We start from the raw sequence: 19532 nt of genomic DNA, 5'->3' as shown, positions 1-19532 counted from the left end.
AAAGTTACCAATTTACACAACTTGAAAGGTTTTTGATTGCGAAAAAAAGCGCCACACAATTTTTAGATCCACTTTTTTTTGAAATTTCTGACAATATAAAAAAACTTTTTAGAGAAAGAAAATGGGTGCAGGAACATCTTCCTCATCCGCAAATATAGGACCTCTTTCTCGTGATCCAGTTTTCGCAAATATGAGGGATTACAACCCTTCTGCTCACTTTTTTGCGCGAGAATTAGTTGTTTTATCTTATAATCCACCACCAGTAAGCAAATTTAAACCATCGGTTGCTACCTGTCATCATCCACAAGATATAGTTGGCATGACAATAAACTGTTTCGACCAAATCGTCAACTTAAGAACGGTCATTGAAGCAATAATTTCAAATTCTGAACCACGTGATGAAACTTTTATCGAACAATTGAAAACATATTTTGACGAGTATATCAGAATTTTCGCTGCACGTGAAACAAACATTGCTTTTACTTCTCATTACAGATTATTAAATATGCCCGCATTTACATTTGTTCCAACACGTAAATTATATTTCAAATTGAATTTCGATAAGCTTATTGAAGGTTTCGAGGTTGCTCTTAATGTTATTCAAAAGAAAGATACAAAATCAAAATTACTCGAAGACATTACTGAATATCTTGATGATACTATTCCACCAACAGCTATTCCACCTCCAATGGTCGAATTCTGCTATCGTGGCTCACCTTACGAAGTTATTGAGTGCACAAGAATTTGGAAACACACAATCTGCTCGAATGGTACATTTTTGTTTGTTTTAACAGCAAGCGATCTCTACATATTCCCAATTACGGAAGGTGGCTGTATTCTTACAGCTCCAATTCGAAGAAAAATTGATAAACAATTCAAAGAAAACGTTTGCATCTACGTAGATAGAGCAAAACTATATGTCATAGATGGTGAATACAAATACACCTTCAGAATCAATGATCTTATCACTAAACCATTAGAAGAAGGTCTTAATTTCGCCCAAGCATCACCGCAAACCTGCAAAGACAAATTTGTCGTATCCGATGGCGCTTCGCACGTCAGCGTTAACGATATGTGGGAATACAAAGCGAAATACGGAAGTGCAACAATATCTAAGACACTCAAGCGCTCTAAAGCCCATCTTGATCCATCTCTTCAATCATTATTCCCTATCGAAGCTTCTTATCAAGTTCCTATCGTTACAAATGGCCATTATCTCGCATTTCTCTACCAAAGACCGAATAACTCCATTTTCAGAATATTCTCCTTGGTCTCCGGTGAGTTCTTGATCGATGTCGGCTTCCAATACCCAGAACCGATCCTTGCTGCAACAATTGATGCTGTAAATAGGTGTTATTACATAGTTGTACCTATTAACAACAACAGAGTTGCAGTCAGAAAGCTTCTCTTCCTTGGTTCCGAGGATCCAACGTTATTGGATCTCGCGAAATACGATGCAATGTTATTATTCCAAAAGAAGCTCAAGAAATTCATCAAAGCGATCACACCACTCATGTCTGCTTTCATCGGATCGCAGATTATTCCACGTCTTTTCATTCCAAGGCAAAGTCAAATGTTCGAAAAACTGGTTGATCTAATTACAAGCTACTTAACGCTACCGTCAAACGTAATGTCATCGGCCAAGGATTCGATCGTCTCTATCGTTCAATCGTTAATTTCCATTCTTCAGGCAAATTTGATCTTAATTCAGCAAAGTAATGCAAAGATTCCAGTTCTGATCCAGAAATTATTCGATTTACTGACATTGCTTCCTACAAACCTTGCCGTCATCCTCTTCTTTTCTAATACAGAATTTTTCTTCAAGTATAATCAGCCGTATTCGATCAATATCCTTGTCAAACTGATCAAGGAGCGCATACAATACGATAATCTCAACAGATACGCCATGAGATACCTTGAAACTTCCTCTGTATTAGCAAAGATTCCGTTTTCCACTCCAAACTCCTTCTCCGAGCTTATTCCTCAGACATTCACCAACATAAACAATGTTCCAGAGTCAATCCTCAATCTCTTGATCCTTCATCAACGAGTTTTACTGACATGGGCAACAAAACGTCTGAAAGAAGATCCATTTGCTGAAATTACCTTTGGCGCAAGGCCAGATCGTGCCGAACCATCCGAATTAGACAATTTCGGTGATTATTTCAACATATTAGTCACGAAATTTGATACTTCCATTTCCAACTCACAAACACCCGTTGATTTCCAAGATTCCTTGATCTTCATGTTATTCGACAACTTCATACGTCTTATTTCCCCTCTTGTCGAATACCACGCGATTGCCAGAATCACAACTGCACTTTTATCCGTTTTATTGCAGAAATTATCCGATTTCATCAACACCAAAGTACCAAATATCAATCTTTACCCAAAGATTGCCAACTTTGTCCTTACATTACTGTTCACATTCGGCAGATACTCTGCAACATTGTTCAAAGGCGGTGGTCAGTCAGAATTTGAGTCAAAGTGCATGTGGCTGATGCGCGCGAACATCGATATCATTGATAACCAGGAAGCATTCAATTCCCTTGACAATCCGAACACAAACAATTTTGCCGACCAAAGAATTTACAATTTTCTGAATAATTCTGAATGCTCTCAAATTCAGACAATTTACACGAAATACAAAGCTCCTACACACAGGAACTTGAGACCAGAACTGAAAGATCTTGACAGAGTAACATTGTTGGCCATCTGCAAACACATGGGAATCTTAGAAGATCTGTTCAATCTTAAGACAACATTGAGTGCAGAATTAAAGAAAGCTGTTGATCAAATGACAAAAGTAAGGAATACGTATAGAAACCTTCTTCAAAACGAGAAACAGCATCAAGCAGAAGAGATAAAGATCAGAGCATTGATGTTATTAAGGATGGAAAGTGAATTCCTTGAGAATGACAACAAAGAACAATTAATTTCTGAATATCTTTCCAATGATTTTTCACCATTCTTAATTAAAAACATCATCAAACAGCAGAGATCGAGAATCCAAACTACATTAGTTGGTTTCTCATTGATTGATAGAACATACACAATGCAGTTGCATCCATTACTTAATGATATCATTGCTTATACATTGAGTTCCATTGAATCTTTCGAAGGTTTGTCAGTTATCATCAAAATCACGAAAATGACTCCACAACAATTAGATCAAATCAACAAGTTCTACGCGAGAGTCATTGATATGATACAGACAACTAAGAATAACAGATTCACATTGTTGGCAATGAGGTTCTTCAGAGATATCGATGCATTGCAAAGTGTACAACTCAATTTGTTACATAATATTTTGGATTTGCTTTCGAAAGATCCAAACAACTGTCAATTGTTTGCTTTGGCATTGAGTTTAATCAGAAAATGTGACAAATTGGAACCAACATTGATGAACCCCAATTCTTCAATGGGAGAAATGATTCTGTTGGCGGAATCATTTAGAACTCTCAGTTACAATGAAGATGCTTTCGACATGGTCGCAAACAGAATGTTCCAGTCGAGAGATCCATTGACAGTAAGAGTTTGCGGAAGAGTTTTGTCTCAATTGTTTGATTCTCCAACTTCATCAAGATACGACGCATTCTTTAAGCAGGCAATCTTCTTAATTGGCTCTGCATTCAGCCAATTCGCTGGCTTGGACATTGCTTGTGAATTCGTCCACGTTTTGAGAGAAGTTTTGAACAGAGACATTCTCGCAAAAGAAAATTTGATCAAAATTTTGACATCAATAACTCCTGACCACAAAGAAGTGGAAATCGCAGGATGTTTAGCTGTTTTGACAAACTTCTTTGAACCAATGAGACCTTTCTGCAATGTAAGATTCCACCAGGACTTGACAACATCAACAGAAGTCATTGCTCTGCCAACAAGAAAAGAAAACAAATACATTATTTACCAAAAACCGTTTTCTTTGACAGACCCTGCCAAAAAAGTCGTTGTCGAGAAACCAGCATTCATTTACGCTGTTCCTCTCATACAAGTGAACCAAAAGAAGTTCACTTACTACGACTTCATCCTGTCATTCTTCAACGACATGTTAATTAACAAGAGATACGATAACATCACACAAAGTTTGTATGTACAAACAATTGCCCACTTTTTGAAAGAGCCTGATTTCATGTCACATTTCACCCAAGAAATGGTTGATGTATTCAGTAAAGATCCAGTACCATTTGGCAACATCATTCATATCATTGAGACAGCGTATTCATTCCTTAGGAAGCCATCTCTTCCTCAAGACAATGGTTTCAACACTTTGGTGTACAAAGAAGCTCCAACAGTTACATTTTTGAGTCCTCAGATCAAAGAAGGAGTGAAATTCAGTGTAACTGTACAAACAACAAGCGACAGAATGAGAGGATACCTTGGTATTGTCTCTGATACTGTCGAAGGCTACAGCACAAGATACAGTTTCGCTGAATTGCCAAGCGGAAAAATGTATCCTTCTTTGGATGAACCAGAGAAATTGAAGCCAAGCCAGTCCTACACAATGGAAGTAGACACAGATGCTAAAGTATTCTCCATCGGAAAGAATACGTACGAGTTCCCTTACGGACAGAAATTCAGAGTTCTCTTCGCTTGCCACAAATCAATGCAACACACAATAAATGTAACGAATGATCCATTTGATCCAAGAGCATTTCCACCTTTGGCACCTCATTCTGTACTTTCCTACGCCAACAAGAACAAACTGTTCAAAGATGTCTATTGGCTGGAAGGTATCAAACAGTTGCCAGAAGACTACAACAAGATTCCTTCGTACAACATCGATGTCAACCCTGTTTCTTACAAAGAAAGACTCAGAAGAAACTTCATCACTCCTATAAACACAATTTTGATCCATCCTCAGTTTGCAACACAGGCATCAAGCCAGATCTGCATCGATGCGTTCAGAGGACTCATGTACGAGTTAACCTGCCAATGGATGACAATTGGATTGATCAGAATCGCGGCGCAGAAGCCAGAAATGATCAACAACGAAATCGCAATTGTCAAATTGTTCTCAATTTTGTCAGTTTTACTCGAACAGTTCTTCCCTAACGAATACAGAGATGGCAGGTTCATGTTCTCTTTGAACGAGCCAATCTGGGATCCCAAGGCCACAACTAATCTTCTCTATCTCTCTTTGGACATCGATTGCAAGGCCGCAATGCAATCTCTCGCAAAGAGAAGTGATGTTCCTAAAGCTGTCGGAAAATGTTTGAAGACCATGTCAAATGATCCATTGTTACATTTGATTGCTTATCCAAACAGATGGCACAAGTACTCCCCTCCAGGAGAAGTCAAGAACCCTGTCCCAACAAATGGTTCTTCGATTGTTACAATTAACTCTTTCGTTGGCTTTGTTCCTAATTTCTTTTCCGTTGCAGGAAAGGCAATGCTGGAATCTCCTGCTTTGATCGCTATCCCATTACAACTAAAGCTCAATGTTGAAAACACGAGATCATATGCACTTTCTGTTCTTTCGATTTTGCCTATGGATAACTCATGGATTTTCGAAACTCCATTTGAAATGTTGATTCTTTTGAAGTCATACATTTACATGGTTACAACTAATGAAGCCAAACTACTTGCGAAATCAGTTATCATTGATTCTTTGGTATCTAACTCTCCATTCATTCTCAAGTACATTCCACAATTCTTGGAGTTACTTCAAGTAACAATTCCTTCAACACCAATCGACCAAGACAAGAACTACATCCACAAATTGTTACTTTTGGGTTCCCAGATTCCGAAGATGCCTCCTTACCAAATAGACAGATATTCCCTTGTCTACAACCAAGAGTACAGAGTTCTTTCTTCACAGATTGCAAGAGATCTCGCTTCCCACTTCCCAGAATTCTTCAACTCTGAGATTCCAAGAACATCAGAGTCCCAGTTAATGATACCACAAGTTCCTCTGGATCCTGGCGCAATCACATTCGATTATCTCCAGCACATCATGTCAATCAGACTCTTCGTGAGAAGATACAATTCATTGATTGGCTTCCCGTTCTGGGAAATTCTTCCTCTCTGGTTCAGAGCTTCTGAATACTACAAAGGAAAGCCTGACTACATCAAGCCAGAATTAAGACATCTCTCTTATTGGCTGCTGAGACTTGTCAATCCTTCCAAAGTCAGAGTTACTTTGAGATTGAATCCACTGAAGAATCTCGGTTCTGAAGCAATGATCAGCCGCTCAAAGACAGAGAACTTCGAAGAGGCAGAATACATCTTCCCAGAAGATTTCAAGAGAGATATAGTTTTGAACGACGAAATCACTTATTTGGCATTGATTTCTGTTCCAATGGGATGGAGCGAATTCAGGCCACAGTTGTTCTTCAAAGATGACGAGAGCCAGAGCTTGAAAGGACAGAGAGTCATGGTTGATTTGGACCAAATCCACGCCAGATTCATTGAAGACATGAAAGATTTCGCAATCAGATGGGATGACGATGATACTGATGCATTGTTGAACATTTTACCACGATCGGCACTCCAAATGCCAACATTTTCAACAGTCAGATCCATTGCGGAACAATCAACACTCGCATCGAGATATTCTCCATCTGTTGTTGCATTGAGAGCTCTTTTGATTCACCAGTTCAACTACTTGAAACTGAACCATTTCAGAGATGTTCCAGAGTCAATTTGGTCATCAATGAACATGTTCGTGTCCTGCGAAGATGCATCAGACCAATTCATCAACTGCATCGCGAAAGGAAACGAAAACGACCACTGCGTCATCAAAGTCGACAGACACAGCGCCCACAGAGTCATTCTCGATGGAAAAGGAGACAGAAGACAGTCAATCATGCACCAGGTCGCAATGTGGTTCAAGACTGTCAGAATGGAGATGCTTCGCTCTGCAACGAAACCGTGGAAGGTAAAGTTTGTAGACGAAGAAGCTATCGATGCTTCCGGTCCAATGAGAGAGCTCATGACAGAATGCGCTACTTCCATTTTCGAGAAAACATCATGTCTCTGCTTCCCTGTTCCAAACGCGAGACACCACCGCGGACAGTTCAAAGACTTGTTCGTTCCTTACGACGAAACTAATGGAGAATACAGTGATATCTACAGAGGCATCGGTATCTACATTGGCATGGTCGTAAGAACAGGTTTTGTCCAGGATATGCCATTTGTTCCTTTCGTTTGGAAGTTCATCGCTGGTGGTGAACTTTCTTCAAACGACATTTTGATGGTCGACAAAATGCTCTCTGATCAGTTCGCTCAGCTGAGACAAGCAGAAGCGGACAAGGACTTCCAGAGATGCGCAGTTCCATGGAAGATTGAACAGTGGAATGGACAGCAAGCAATGCTTCCTGGACACTCTGCAGATTCAACTGTTGGACCTGGCGAAGTTGAGAATTTCATCATCGAATGCATCAACTTCAGAATCAACTCAATCAAGCCAACACTTCAATTGATCAGACAGGGATTCATCGACAACACAAAGATCGATTCACATCCTCTGTTGACTGGTGCTCGTTTGTCTCACATGGCTCAGGGATCAAATGTCATCACGACACAACAGCTCAGATCAATCACACAAGTTAATGACTACAAAGGCCTTGAAGATAAGAACATCAGATGGTTCTTCAACGCTGTTGATAGATTCAATCCTGACCAGCGCAAGTTGTTGCTTAAGTTCATTACAACACTCACGAGATTGCCAAACTCATCAATCAACTCCAGTTTCGTTCTTAAGATTGATAAGTTGGAAAGAGAGAATCCTGATCAGTCCCTTCCAACTGCTTCAACTTGCTTCAACAGATTGCACTTGCCACCGTATTCAAGTGAAGAAATCACTTACCAGAAGCTTTTGATTGCTATCCAATACTGCCAGACTATGGAAAATCGTTAATTTTTATTTTATTCTTATATTTTTATATATTTTATTAAATTGATTTTTGTTATTTTGGAAACTTATATTTGTGTGTCACTTATTGTTTGAACTTATACTAATAACTCTCACTGAGAATTCAACTTGAAAAGCTCGTGAATTACACAAAAATTATAGAAAATCAGTAACTTATCGTTATATAAACAGAGAAATGTATCCCCTTAAAGTCCGATTCATCTCCAATGGAACTCCAGGATCAGCATCTCTCATATTTAATTGTAGTTTCTTTATTTCAATGAGAAAAGATCTTTCTTCCTTGATATGAAATTTCAATATTTTACAAGGGATTTTTAGGGAATCGGGCTCGAAGTATTTTACCACAAAGGGATTGTTACAACAAAATATCGAGGACATTACTATATACGCGTTTTTGAGCACAATCATAGCATTGATCCATGTTTCACCAGTGAAAAAGAAGCGCTCGAAGCTGATGATCCTGGAAAGTATTCAATCCTTTTGCATCTCAACGAGAGAAGGTTTATAAGCGAAGATGGGTACCATCATTTTATCCTTGAATACCCGAACAAAAATAAATTTAACTCTTGGTTGCAACTGCTTCATCCATACTTTGACACAGATCGATCTGTATCAAGAAATGCATATGGATATAATGCAACTGATATTCAAGTTGATATTTATGATGGTCCGGCTTATTATTTTGGTGGCCTCGTTAGAGATCCTTTCAAATATGCATTACTTGATGGGCAGCCGCAGCATGAAAATTGGTGCTTTGCAATTGGAATGTTCTGCGCTAGAGCTGGACAATGGTATACAAAAGGAATTCCTGGATTTTGCGAAGGTGAATCCAGAGTGAGGCTTTTTGCCCGAGTTAATAATTATGAATTACCCCGTGATATTGTCTGTTCTCAAAACATTTGCCACTATTCTCAAATATTAGGTATGCTTTTATCATCATTCTATATATTTATCTCAGCATGATCTATATATTATTCTATTATTATCTCTAAACTAATAAATATTTCAGAATTCAAAATTTAATTCAAAAATCTAATCTAAATTAATGTTTTCTTGCAAATCTAAAAATATCACCCGCTTTGCTTTTGAATTTTCATTTATTGTGCTCTTCGTTCGTTTGTTTATCAGGAATTTCAAAGTTTTTTCTTCAAAACTAGGTAAAGAGCTTTCAAATGCAAAAATTATGCATTCATAGAGTCCTTAAATGACATAACTTTGTTTAGACAACCGCATTTCTTGAGTTAATTCGAAAATTTCAGCAATTTTCAGTATTAAAGCAGTTTTAGCTAAAAATCATTGTATTTTGATAATTATGATAGAATACAAACAATTTATAGAGATAAAACACATACAAAATATAAAAATTAAAGAGATGAAAATTCAGCTAAACAAAAAACATATTTGTAGCGTCTGGCGTGAAGTTTTTCTTCATTTGGTGGATCTTCACACTTTTCAGGTAATGTTGGAGCTGGAGTTGGGATTATAAATTTCGGATATTGCGTAGTTCTGCAAATTCCGTTACTATAGTATATATTATTCCTTGGATAAGGTTCATATGATATGTTTGCGGCGTAAACAAGTCCGCTGATCGAAATTCTTTGGTCTGTGAAGCAATGAACTAAATATAAGTTCGATTTTGATTTAATATCTTTGTAGTTCGAAATGAAATAGCTTGATTCAATGGTGGTATTTGATCCACTTGTGCCAAGGCTGTAACTCAATATATTTCTGATAAAATTCGAAAATTTTGCATTTCCTTTGGAGCCAATCTCAAATCCGGCACCGGTTAAGTCATTCTTGATAGAGTTACTGGCAAAATTCAAGTAAATGACTGATGAAGTAGTTTTTGCCTGCATATTAACAATATTCTTTCCTATATTGGAAGTAAAGTTGTTATTATTGAGAACAATGCCTACACAGTTGAATTCTAGTACATTATTATCTTTTCCTGCATCTATTCCGGATAATAATGCTGTTGTGCATAAAGTAAACTCTGCTTCACCACTGAACCTACCGAAGCTAATTTCATTTGATTTGCAGTTGTATACACATAAGTTTTGTGTATTTACTGACATCGAATTATCAACTAAAGCGACAGCAGCTGTTGATGATGAACAACCAGAAAATAATACGTTATTTAGTTGTAATTTATTGTTTGATTTTGAAATTCTGATGCGGCCACCATCTTTTTGTAACTTTAAGTTGATTGCAGTACAATCATGTATAATATAGCATGAATAAATGCTTTCGTCGGAAAATATGAGCTGATCTAGGATGGGGCTGGAAAAATCATAGCAATTTTCTGATAAAATGTGGTAAAAAAAGAGCGAAATCATCTAAAATCTTCTACCGGAAGAATTTACAAAAAAGTGTCAAAAACAAGTTTAAAATGAAAAAGTAATGCACCGCCCGGGAATCGAACCCGGACCCCCACCTTGGCAAGGTGAAATTCTACCATTAGACCAGCGGTGCTTCACATTTGTTAAAAATTTTTTTTAATAGTTGAAACATTAAAAATAAGTGAGAATGATTGTTATGTTCTTATTATTGAGATTATTATTCTTTCTTGAAATCCTAATATGTTGTTCATGTTATGATGTAAATATATCCGAAATTAAACTATATTTTATGCGCAAACAAAAAAATCAAGCAGATCCTAGTTAGTGCAAATATTTGCTTCATTCGATCCCCATTTTTCTAGAGCCCAAAATCGTGAGCCTTCAGAAATAATGTTATTTCCGTAGAGCAGAGGTTCTAAGTCACGATTTCCGCAGTGCCATACTGCAATGTTATTGATTTTTGTTAAAATATCACTTTTGCATTGTGGGGGATCTTTGAATTCCCAATCTTGTATCAATTTTTCCGAATTTTTATTTAATTTTGGTCCCACGAAAGCAGAACTGTGTATTTTATTGATATCAGTGATGTATTTTGATACAATTTGCAGCATTATTACATCATCTCCGATTTCTTGTTTTGAATTGTAATTCAATATTTCTTGATGGATTTTCTCGCATAATGCTCTTGAAATTATCCATCCAGGTCCTCCATGAACAAAAACATTAGTGCTAAGCATGCCCTTAAATACGTAATCTGTTCTTGGATTGTATTCTTTGTCAAGATTTTCAAGTAACTGGACAAAATTAGGTATATTGACTAATACATCATCTGTAGTCCTGAAATACCATGAAAAATTTGTATTTTTAAGAAAATCTTCTATAGAAACTAAGCTTGCGTAAATTAAATTGTATGATTCTTTATGAGATCGTTGTGAATATTTACCGTATTGTAAGTTTTTGTCCCCATAATGAATTCTTTTCTCTTTTGTAACTGTAACATATAATGATTGATTGAAAAAGTATGTTATATTTTTACCCCATATACTATATGAAGTATAGAAACGTGTAATATTGTTGTGAGGAAGCAAAATTTGAGCAATATAAATTGATGAATTAGATTTTGTAATAATATCGTGTATAAAGATGTCTTTTCGAATTTCATTTGGATAAATGCATATGACTAATCCGATTAAAGGTATTATAGCAAACAGATCTAAACGAAATTTTGCTAAAGAGGCAAAATCGACTAGTGAAATAAGCGAATATCAGGAAAAATGTAAACTTGGAATCAAAATCTTGAAAAATGGGATCATTTTTAGAATATTGAATGAGAAAGAAATGCTCTTCTTTATTTAATTTTGAAGGAGTAAATTTGATGAGTGACAAAGATTTGATAATTGAAAAAGAGCTCATCTATGGACATTTAGCCAAAAGACTGCCGAAACAGACTGATGATAAAACTCACCATTTGGAGATCTTTTTATACAGTCCAAATGGAGAAGATTTAACGAGATGGATTGATAAAGTTACTTTTCACTTGCACCATACTTTCGAAAGACCAGAAAGAATTATGACTCATGAACCTTACCGTGTTGCAGAAGATTGCTGGGGTGAATTTGAAGCTAATATTGAAATTGCTCCAAAGAACGCTATCCCATTAAACTTGGTCCATTTCATTACATTTCCACCTCCAACATCACGCAAGCCATGCATAATAGAGCGAAAGAGAGTTAAAATCGTTTTTAGAAATCCATCTCTTTTATTATACGAAGGTCTATCATCAGCGCCATTTGCATGGAATAAAGTAAAGCGACTCAAACGCCATAATACGGAACAAGATGCTGAAATCATTGACCGTCCTCCAAACGATCCTTTCTTAGAAAAGAAATGGATGGAACAACTTGTTCGCGACAAATCAAAGCAAATGAGAGATGAAATTTCCGAGCTTGCCATTAAGCAGAGAGAACAGAGAAATCGTATCATGAATTTGATTGCAAAAATTGAAGTATTTGACCCAGACTTGGCAGATGCTGCTAAACTATTTGTTTAATTCTATAATAAAACTTGTAAACATGATCTCTTTTTACTTTTTGTTTGTAAATTTCAAAAATTTTTTCTTCTGTGTTTACTACTCACAGTTGATATTTCATAAATTAATTCCGATGTAAAAGTACTTCAGAGTTGATTCTTTTGCATACTGTTTTGCTCAATATACTCAGAAATTTAAATATTTTAGAAACTGTTAGCCATTACTATGTGGAATACATTTGCCTATGAATAACAAGTCATAGAGTTGCTATATTTAATTCATTTTATATCATTGCAGAAAATTTAACGTATGGATGTACGCGTTAAATTCTCTGAAACAGAAAATGCAATGATTAAAATAGCTAGGCTAATTACGTTGCATTCGTTAAAGATGATGGTTAGTAAATTCACGCGTGTTCCGATGGATTCAATAACAATATATGCAAAAGATAAGCAAATAACAGAAAACGATAACATATTCAATCTAATCAAGCAAAATGGAAATGAAATTATCGTAAAATACGTTGATGCAGCTCATTCGGTAAAAGATAAAAGGGATGCAACACTTTTCAATAGCATAACAGAATCGTATGCAATATGTAATCCAAAGAAATACGCAAATGATAGTACTCTTTCGCCGAATCAAGAATATTTACTGAATCTTGGCTTTAATTCTTATATGGTAACAAATGCGTTACAAACATGCGATAATGATTTATCTAAAGCTTTAGGATTACTTTTATCTCATCCTACACCAACACTTCATATAAATGAAACGTCTAAAAGATTTGCGGACGCTAATTCTGAAAAAGTTACAACAGTAGAATCTGATTCTGATGAATCCCAAAGCGAAGCGGTAGTTTCTAAAGAGACTGAAATTGAACAAGAAAAAATAAAGAAAGAAGCTGCTCGTTTGGAAAATCTAGAGCACAATATATTCAAAGATAAAGAAACATATCAAAGTGTTCTTAAAATTATTAATAAAATTAATGAAAGTAGCAAAAAGTCATATGACCAAGAAAGCACAACTAACGATCAAGAAGCTAGTGATAATGACTCTTATTCAAGTACAATGCAAAACATGTCAAATAATCTGATTACGAAACCACTGACTGGTCGTAGATTCAGAGGTGTTACAGTAATAAGACAAGTTCCAGAACCTAAAAGTTTTGTTGGTCAGAGTCATGCCCCTCAGATCCGCAGTCCTGAAAACATTGTTACTTCTCATCAACCTGTAGTAGAAACACCACAGAAAACTCAATCTGTTGTTAATCCCACACCAACGACTGCCACAACTCTGAATCAACAACCGCAAAATAACCCAATTTTACAACAGAATATTACTCCAAAATCTGTAGAAAACCCTCCTAATCAAGCAAATCCTGAATCTCAGCAGAAATCGGTAGTACAACAACAAAAATTATTGCAAGCATACGCAATCCAGATGTATAAACAAGAGCAACAGCAGATGTTTCAGCAAAATTCCCCACAAACAGCTCAACAAATTCTTCAACAACTTGAGCATCAAAATCCATCTAAATCTGTTCAACAAAATCCAATACAAGTAATGCCTCCAACCCAACAACAAATAGCACCACCAAATCCACTACAATTAATTCGGTCAAATCCTGCACAAATAGCCCGTCCAAACATGTCAAAGCCTCCAGAACCAGCTAAACAAAAGCCAGTTGTTAATTCTGATGATGATTCAGATGATGATGTCGAAATAATTGGTTTTAAGAAGCATGATGATATTAGTTCTCAACAGCCAATTCTTAGTCGTCAACCTTTTTCTCAGGCTCCTAATTCATATCCATCAACAAAGGTCTCAACAGAAACTAATACTAAACAAAATAAAATCACGAAATATATGTTTAGTCAACAACCAATATCAAATTCACAAAGTCCAAATTCTTTCAATACTTTTCAAAGTTCTCTATCAAGAACGGAAAATCTTAGAATAAAAATGTGCATCGCTTATGCTGCAACACCTGATAAATGGGACCAAATCATTCAAAAAGTGCCTGGAAAAACAATTTTTGAAATACAAAATGAAATTATATTAATTCAAAATAATCCTAAATATTCTCGCTTCTTGGAGCCTGTTGATACTGAAAGGGAGCCTCAAAAAGAAGAACTTGAAAATATTGCTAGGTATTATAGGGAATATAATAATAATTATGCGGCTATTGCATCAAAATTGATCAAAAGAACACCACAATCTGTTGAAAATATTATCAAGAAATATTTGATGGTTAGAGTCGAATGACAGGACTGAATTTGCAAGTATTTTTAATAATATTATTAATACCGATGATTTCAAAATGAAAATCCTCTAACATTATTATTGTATTGTTTATGTAATTAAATTGTAATGATATAATATTATTTTTCATAATTTATCAAATTTTTTTTGTTTTGAGAGTAATGAGCATTGCTCGATTACATACATATTATACATTCGATTGGGAAGCAACTCCTCACTTAGTCTTGTTTAAAATTCTTTTTCAAATCAAATGCCATTTCGATCTGATATAATAATACACAATCGTTTTGCCAAAATCGATTTAATGGTTCCTTTTATGCTTCAGTTTTGACTTGTTACTTTAAATTAAACTTAAACTTATTCATGATCTCAAACAATCAAGTTGCGAATCTTTTATCTTTGGAGATTTAATAGTTTTGTTGTGTGATTCTGGAGGATTTTGCAATACGATATATGTTAAGCTTCGGAATATAACTTTTGAGAGAATCAAAATGTGGAACCTCTGAAAATCAATAAAAAATCCATGTCGCTTTATATATTGATTCTCAATGATGTTACGTAACAATTACAAGTGCCAAAATTGTGTTACATTAGTTAAGCGTTGACGATATGTAAACAAAATAATTCTTATAGAGCCAAAGATCCTTTCAATTTTGAATGAGCTGATAGTTGGTTTACTAACGAATTCTTTTTAAAGATTAACAATAGAAAAATAAAAGTATGCCTATTAGATTTGAATCTTTTGTCAGTCTTTCAATTTTAAAATAAAATCACGCAAAGGCGATAAAAGAGAATACAGCAACTAGAATGTTTCTTTTTAAAATCAAATGATGGCAGTTTTCATAATACTTGTAAATTTTGAAATGCTTTCCTTCTTATGTGTTATCTCATCCTCCCGCATTCCATGGCGCTATAGAGACCTTGCAAAAGAGGCTCTTGATAGTGCTTCTCGTAGAATAAATCTTGCAGCAAGAGAAGAACTCATGGAACCAGGTCATTATACATTTGGCGGCGTTTCATTCCATCTTACAAGACCACTTGTTAATCCAAATGTGGAGCAAATTCAAGGCTTCGCTAAAAGAGAAAACGTAATTGCTATTGTTCAATCAAAACTTTCTTTATCCCAAAATTTAATGGCTAGAAAACCACTCATGGCAGTACCAAGCGAACAAAAAATCTTCGAATTAGGCAAATCCCTTGGTTCTGACGGACGAGTAGAGCTTTATTCTGTTTCTACAGTTAATCCATTAGAAGTTTTTGCCAATCTTGAAATGCAAACAAAGCCACAAACAGGCTACGATTGCACACTTAATGAAACTATTTTCACAGGTGCTAAGTGCAAAGCTTGGTTTAGCTACAATTGGCCAGAAGCTAAAGATGGCGAAGACCCATTATCATTAAAGCCAATCTATCACAACATCACAAAGGATGGTGACTTCCAGTACCGCGTTGGTGCTTACGGTCAGGCCGTCGGACAAGTAGCCTTAAAGTTCCAAGGCTTATTTGACCTTGTTGCCGAATTCTCTGTTGATATCAACGCTGTTGGTGGACTTGGTATCCTTGTTAAGAAGCAGGTTTACAATTATAACCTTAAGATCTATGAATTCAAGTACCCAATTTATGGAATTGACTTTGAGATTCTTGGCATCAAGATTGGCTTCGGCGTCGAAGCTTACATTGGATTCCTCCTCAACAACATCACAATGGAGATTCCAGAACTCGAATACTACAGAGATTTCGTCTTCAACTTCCACAAGCAAGGAAAGCTTTCCACAAAGTCTGGCTACCACGGCGATCCTTACACATGGGATATCCACTCCGATACATACTCTAACCTCGATAACAATTCTCTTATTGAGTACATCGAAGGTATGAAACTTGGTATCTCTCCAACCGTTGATATGGGTATCCGCGCTATTGCATATGTTGGCAGTTTGCTTAACACAGACCTTGCTGTTGGCTCAGATTTCCATCTCGATCTCGGCTTCGGCTTCAACATGGAGAAGTGCACACTTCCATACATCTACACAAATGCCGCATTCGGTATTGATCTTTACCTCAGCTCCATTGGTGTCAAGATCCTTGGCTTGAACATTGTTCCAGGATTCAAGCTTAATTGGCCAGTCTTCCAGTCCAAGAGATCGGCCGACATCTGCCTCTTCTCATCCAAGAAGTCACAAGAAGGTGTCATTTCAATGACATCAGACACAAGAGTTCCATCTGTTGTCATCAAGCCAGAATACATCTTCCCGAAGGCATCAGCACCGAACTCCAACAAGTTCAATGTCAGACTCAATGCTTACCCAGGCTCAGATGTCCCGACACCATTCAGATCACTTCAACTTGAGCCAGTTCAGTTCTCTCAAGGATCCTCTGGTCCAGATGCCAAGAAACAGCTCAACCGTGTTCTTGTTCTCACAAATCCACGTGAATCAACTGTCATGAAGTACACAGCAAACTGGGCACACAGATTCCAGTTCCAGGACGAATTCCAGATTGATTCCGAGATGAACAAAGAGATCTGCGGCCAGTACTCCAACAGTGAATCACTCTGCATCCGCACACAAGTCAACAATTCACAGACAGTTGAAGAGTTCAAGGAATTCGATGCAAACAAGACATACATTTCCATCAAGCCAAGTAACGCAAAGAATGGCGATATCTACGGCGTTATCACTCATGGCGATGGCGATGCATACAAAGCTCCTCTCGACAAGTACCAGACATTGGATGATGCAGCACTTGATTCATCTGATATCAGAAACGGCGAATACCTCGTCAGAAGATATCTCAATGTCAAGATTGATGGATTGAAGAGATCAGATTCAAATGCTGATGTTCAATTAGATTTCTTCAAGTGCGTTGATAGCGATTGCTCACCACTTGGATCTCTCTATGCCATGGATGTTCCAAAGAATGTCTATGTCACTGCCGCTCAAATCAACGCTCAGGAATTCTCATTCCCATTCGATCTCAGCGGTCAGAAGTTCACTCTCCAAGTCAAGATGAACAACGACAAAGTCTTCGAGTTCACACGCGATGAAATCAACTTCGATGGAACATTCAAGCGCTCTAAGTCAATCGAGTCAGACAAGTTCCAACTCGCATTGAACTTTGAGAACACTATTCCAACAATTTTGTTCCAGACAGGTTACGAAGAAGGAAAGACAAACTACAAAGGCATTATCGCTAAAGTATTCCAGCCAACACAAGTCTGGACTAAGGATGATGTCAATGTCCACGTCGCAATGAAGACAAACGAGACATACGGTATTCTTAGGTTCTTCTTCAACCACGGCGATGACCAAATTGCTCAGAACACACAGTTCAACGTCATCATGAAAGGACAAGGATTTACTCCATTGTGTGACCATACTAAATTAGATGATCAATACATCGCAATTCCACTTACATTTGGTGAAACATTGTTCTCAACTAAGCAGCAGCAACAGTACTTCCCAGGTGCTCTTTCCATCAACATTCCAATCAGAAGAACTAAATTGGAAGCAGCCGAATTCGATGTTTCTTTGTCTGCTGTTTTCATTTCTGGAGACAAAGCTGTTTGCTCTGTTTCTAACATCATCAAAGGAAAGGTTATCAAGGGATTGTACACTGGTTGCATTGACACATTGACACCAGAGAACCATCTCTCATGGACACCTTTGTTCACAGGAATCAGCGATGGCTACTTTGAGCATTTCAGATTGGAAGCAAATAACTGGGCTCTTGAAGCATTCCGTGCTAAAGATGACTTAACAGAATTCACTGATTTCGAGTTCAGAACAAGATTCGGTGGATTCAACATTCCAGAAAACGCTTCTTCATTATTCATTCCAGGAAACAGAACTTATGAATTCGCAAATGCAAACAAGAAGATCTATATCCAATGCGACAAATGCACATCTCTCAGAGCAGAAACATCTAAGCAAACAATGCAACTTGAAAAAGTTGAAGGAAAGTATGTTTACAATCCAGATAAGTCAAGAGAAGATGTTTTATTCGTTGCAATGTGTGATGATAAGAACCATCCATACTGTGAATTTGAAGAAGATTTCTCTGATGATGGATTGGCATTGTTGGAATATCTTTCTGATGATGGTGTTCTTGATATCAAGGCTCCAGAGAACTCCCTCAAGTTGCAGGATTCTGTTCGCAGACAGATTGTTTATGGAAGAAATGCAACTAAATTGGTCAAGACATGGAAGGGCACAATCACAAGATTACAGAAGAACATGCAGCCAGGAGACTTCAAGTTAGTTATCACTGCTAACAATGACAAGACATCAACAATCACAGCAATGTTAGGTTCTGTAATTGTTCCTCTTTCTGCTGCTGGATTCAGATACGATCCAATCAAGTTCCTCGATGCATCAGCAATCATCAGACCACAGGATGGATTCAAGGATGGCGATTTGATCTTCACTGCTAATGGTTCTATCATTGTAAGAAATGAATTACTTGGAAACGTCTTCCAGAATGTTGACAATGTTAAGTCTCTCACTGATTTGCCAGCATCATACGTATACAACCAGGAAGTCGTTTGTGGAGAAAAGTCTAGAAAGAAAGGAAACAAATGCGTCAGAGTTTTGACTCCAGGTGAATGGATCAAGCAGAATCCAGGTGCTTTCGCTGGAATCATCATCGGATTCGTCGCTTTGTTTGGCTTAATTGCTCTTTCTGTTGTCCTTATCAAACGCAGGAGGCGCCAGAACGAAATCGAGCGCAGCTTACTCACAAACGAACTCGCTTCTGGTCTCCAAGACTAAAAACTTAAATATCATTTTTTTCTCTTTTTTAAAATTTTAGTTCATTTTTTTATCAATATATAAAAGGTTTAATGACTGATCGCTTTTATTTACAAACAAAGTGGTGGGTCCATGAAATAATTATATTGGTATCAATGCTCAAACTACAGGGTTATGAAATAAATATATTCAATTCCCGTTAACATACTATTAATATCAAAAAGTATTTATGTTCAAGGAAGGTTGAATTTTGTAATTACTCTTGAGGCACAAATCTT

At 36.8% G+C, this 19532-nt stretch overlaps 5 protein-coding genes and 1 non-coding gene across 6 annotated transcripts; 4 read left to right on the top strand and 2 right to left on the bottom strand.

Annotated features, from left to right (window-relative positions):
* Positions 1 to 96: 96 nt before the first annotated feature.
* Positions 97 to 8909, top strand: TVAGG3_0018110 (guanyl-nucleotide exchange factor protein; the record flags this gene model as incomplete). The annotated part of the gene is made up of 1 exon (XM_001311957.1): positions 122 to 7861. The coding sequence occupies one exon, from the start codon at positions 122 to 124 to the stop codon at positions 7859 to 7861; it is 7740 nt and encodes a 2579-aa protein (XP_001311958.1).
* Positions 8910 to 9201: 292 nt separating this feature from the next.
* Positions 9202 to 10212, bottom strand: TVAGG3_0018100 (uncharacterized protein; the record flags this gene model as incomplete). Its single annotated transcript, XM_001311956.1, has 1 exon — positions 9241 to 10212. The coding sequence occupies one exon, from the start codon at positions 10210 to 10212 to the stop codon at positions 9241 to 9243; it is 972 nt and encodes a 323-aa protein (XP_001311957.1).
* Positions 10213 to 10277: 65 nt separating this feature from the next.
* On the bottom strand, positions 10278 to 10348 carry TVAGG3_0018090. The gene has a single exon. It is a non-coding gene; the product is annotated as a tRNA-Gly (tRNA).
* A 136-nt stretch (positions 10349 to 10484) lies between these two features.
* Positions 10485 to 12316, top strand: TVAGG3_0018080 (chromatin organization; the record flags this gene model as incomplete). The annotated part of the gene is made up of 1 exon (XM_001311955.1): positions 11591 to 12265. One exon carries the CDS (start codon positions 11591 to 11593, stop codon positions 12263 to 12265), a length of 675 nt encoding a protein of 224 aa, XP_001311956.1.
* Positions 12317 to 12465: 149 nt separating this feature from the next.
* TVAGG3_0018070 (UBA-like family) lies at positions 12466 to 14601 on the top strand (the record flags this gene model as incomplete). Its single annotated transcript, XM_001311954.2, has 1 exon — positions 12554 to 14512. The coding sequence occupies one exon, from the start codon at positions 12554 to 12556 to the stop codon at positions 14510 to 14512; it is 1959 nt and encodes a 652-aa protein (XP_001311955.1).
* Positions 14602 to 15361: 760 nt separating this feature from the next.
* TVAGG3_0018060 (uncharacterized protein) lies at positions 15362 to 19309 on the top strand (the record flags this gene model as incomplete). Its single annotated transcript, XM_001311953.2, has 1 exon — positions 15373 to 19275. One exon carries the CDS (start codon positions 15373 to 15375, stop codon positions 19273 to 19275), a length of 3903 nt encoding a protein of 1300 aa, XP_001311954.1.
* Positions 19310 to 19532: the final 223 nt, after the last annotated feature.

This window comes from Trichomonas vaginalis, chromosome IV (assembly GCF_026262505.1).
Source record: "Trichomonas vaginalis G3 chromosome IV, whole genome shotgun sequence".
Taxonomy (NCBI): Eukaryota; Parabasalia; order Trichomonadida; family Trichomonadidae; genus Trichomonas; species Trichomonas vaginalis.
This window is presented reverse-complemented; position numbering and strand designations above follow the sequence as displayed.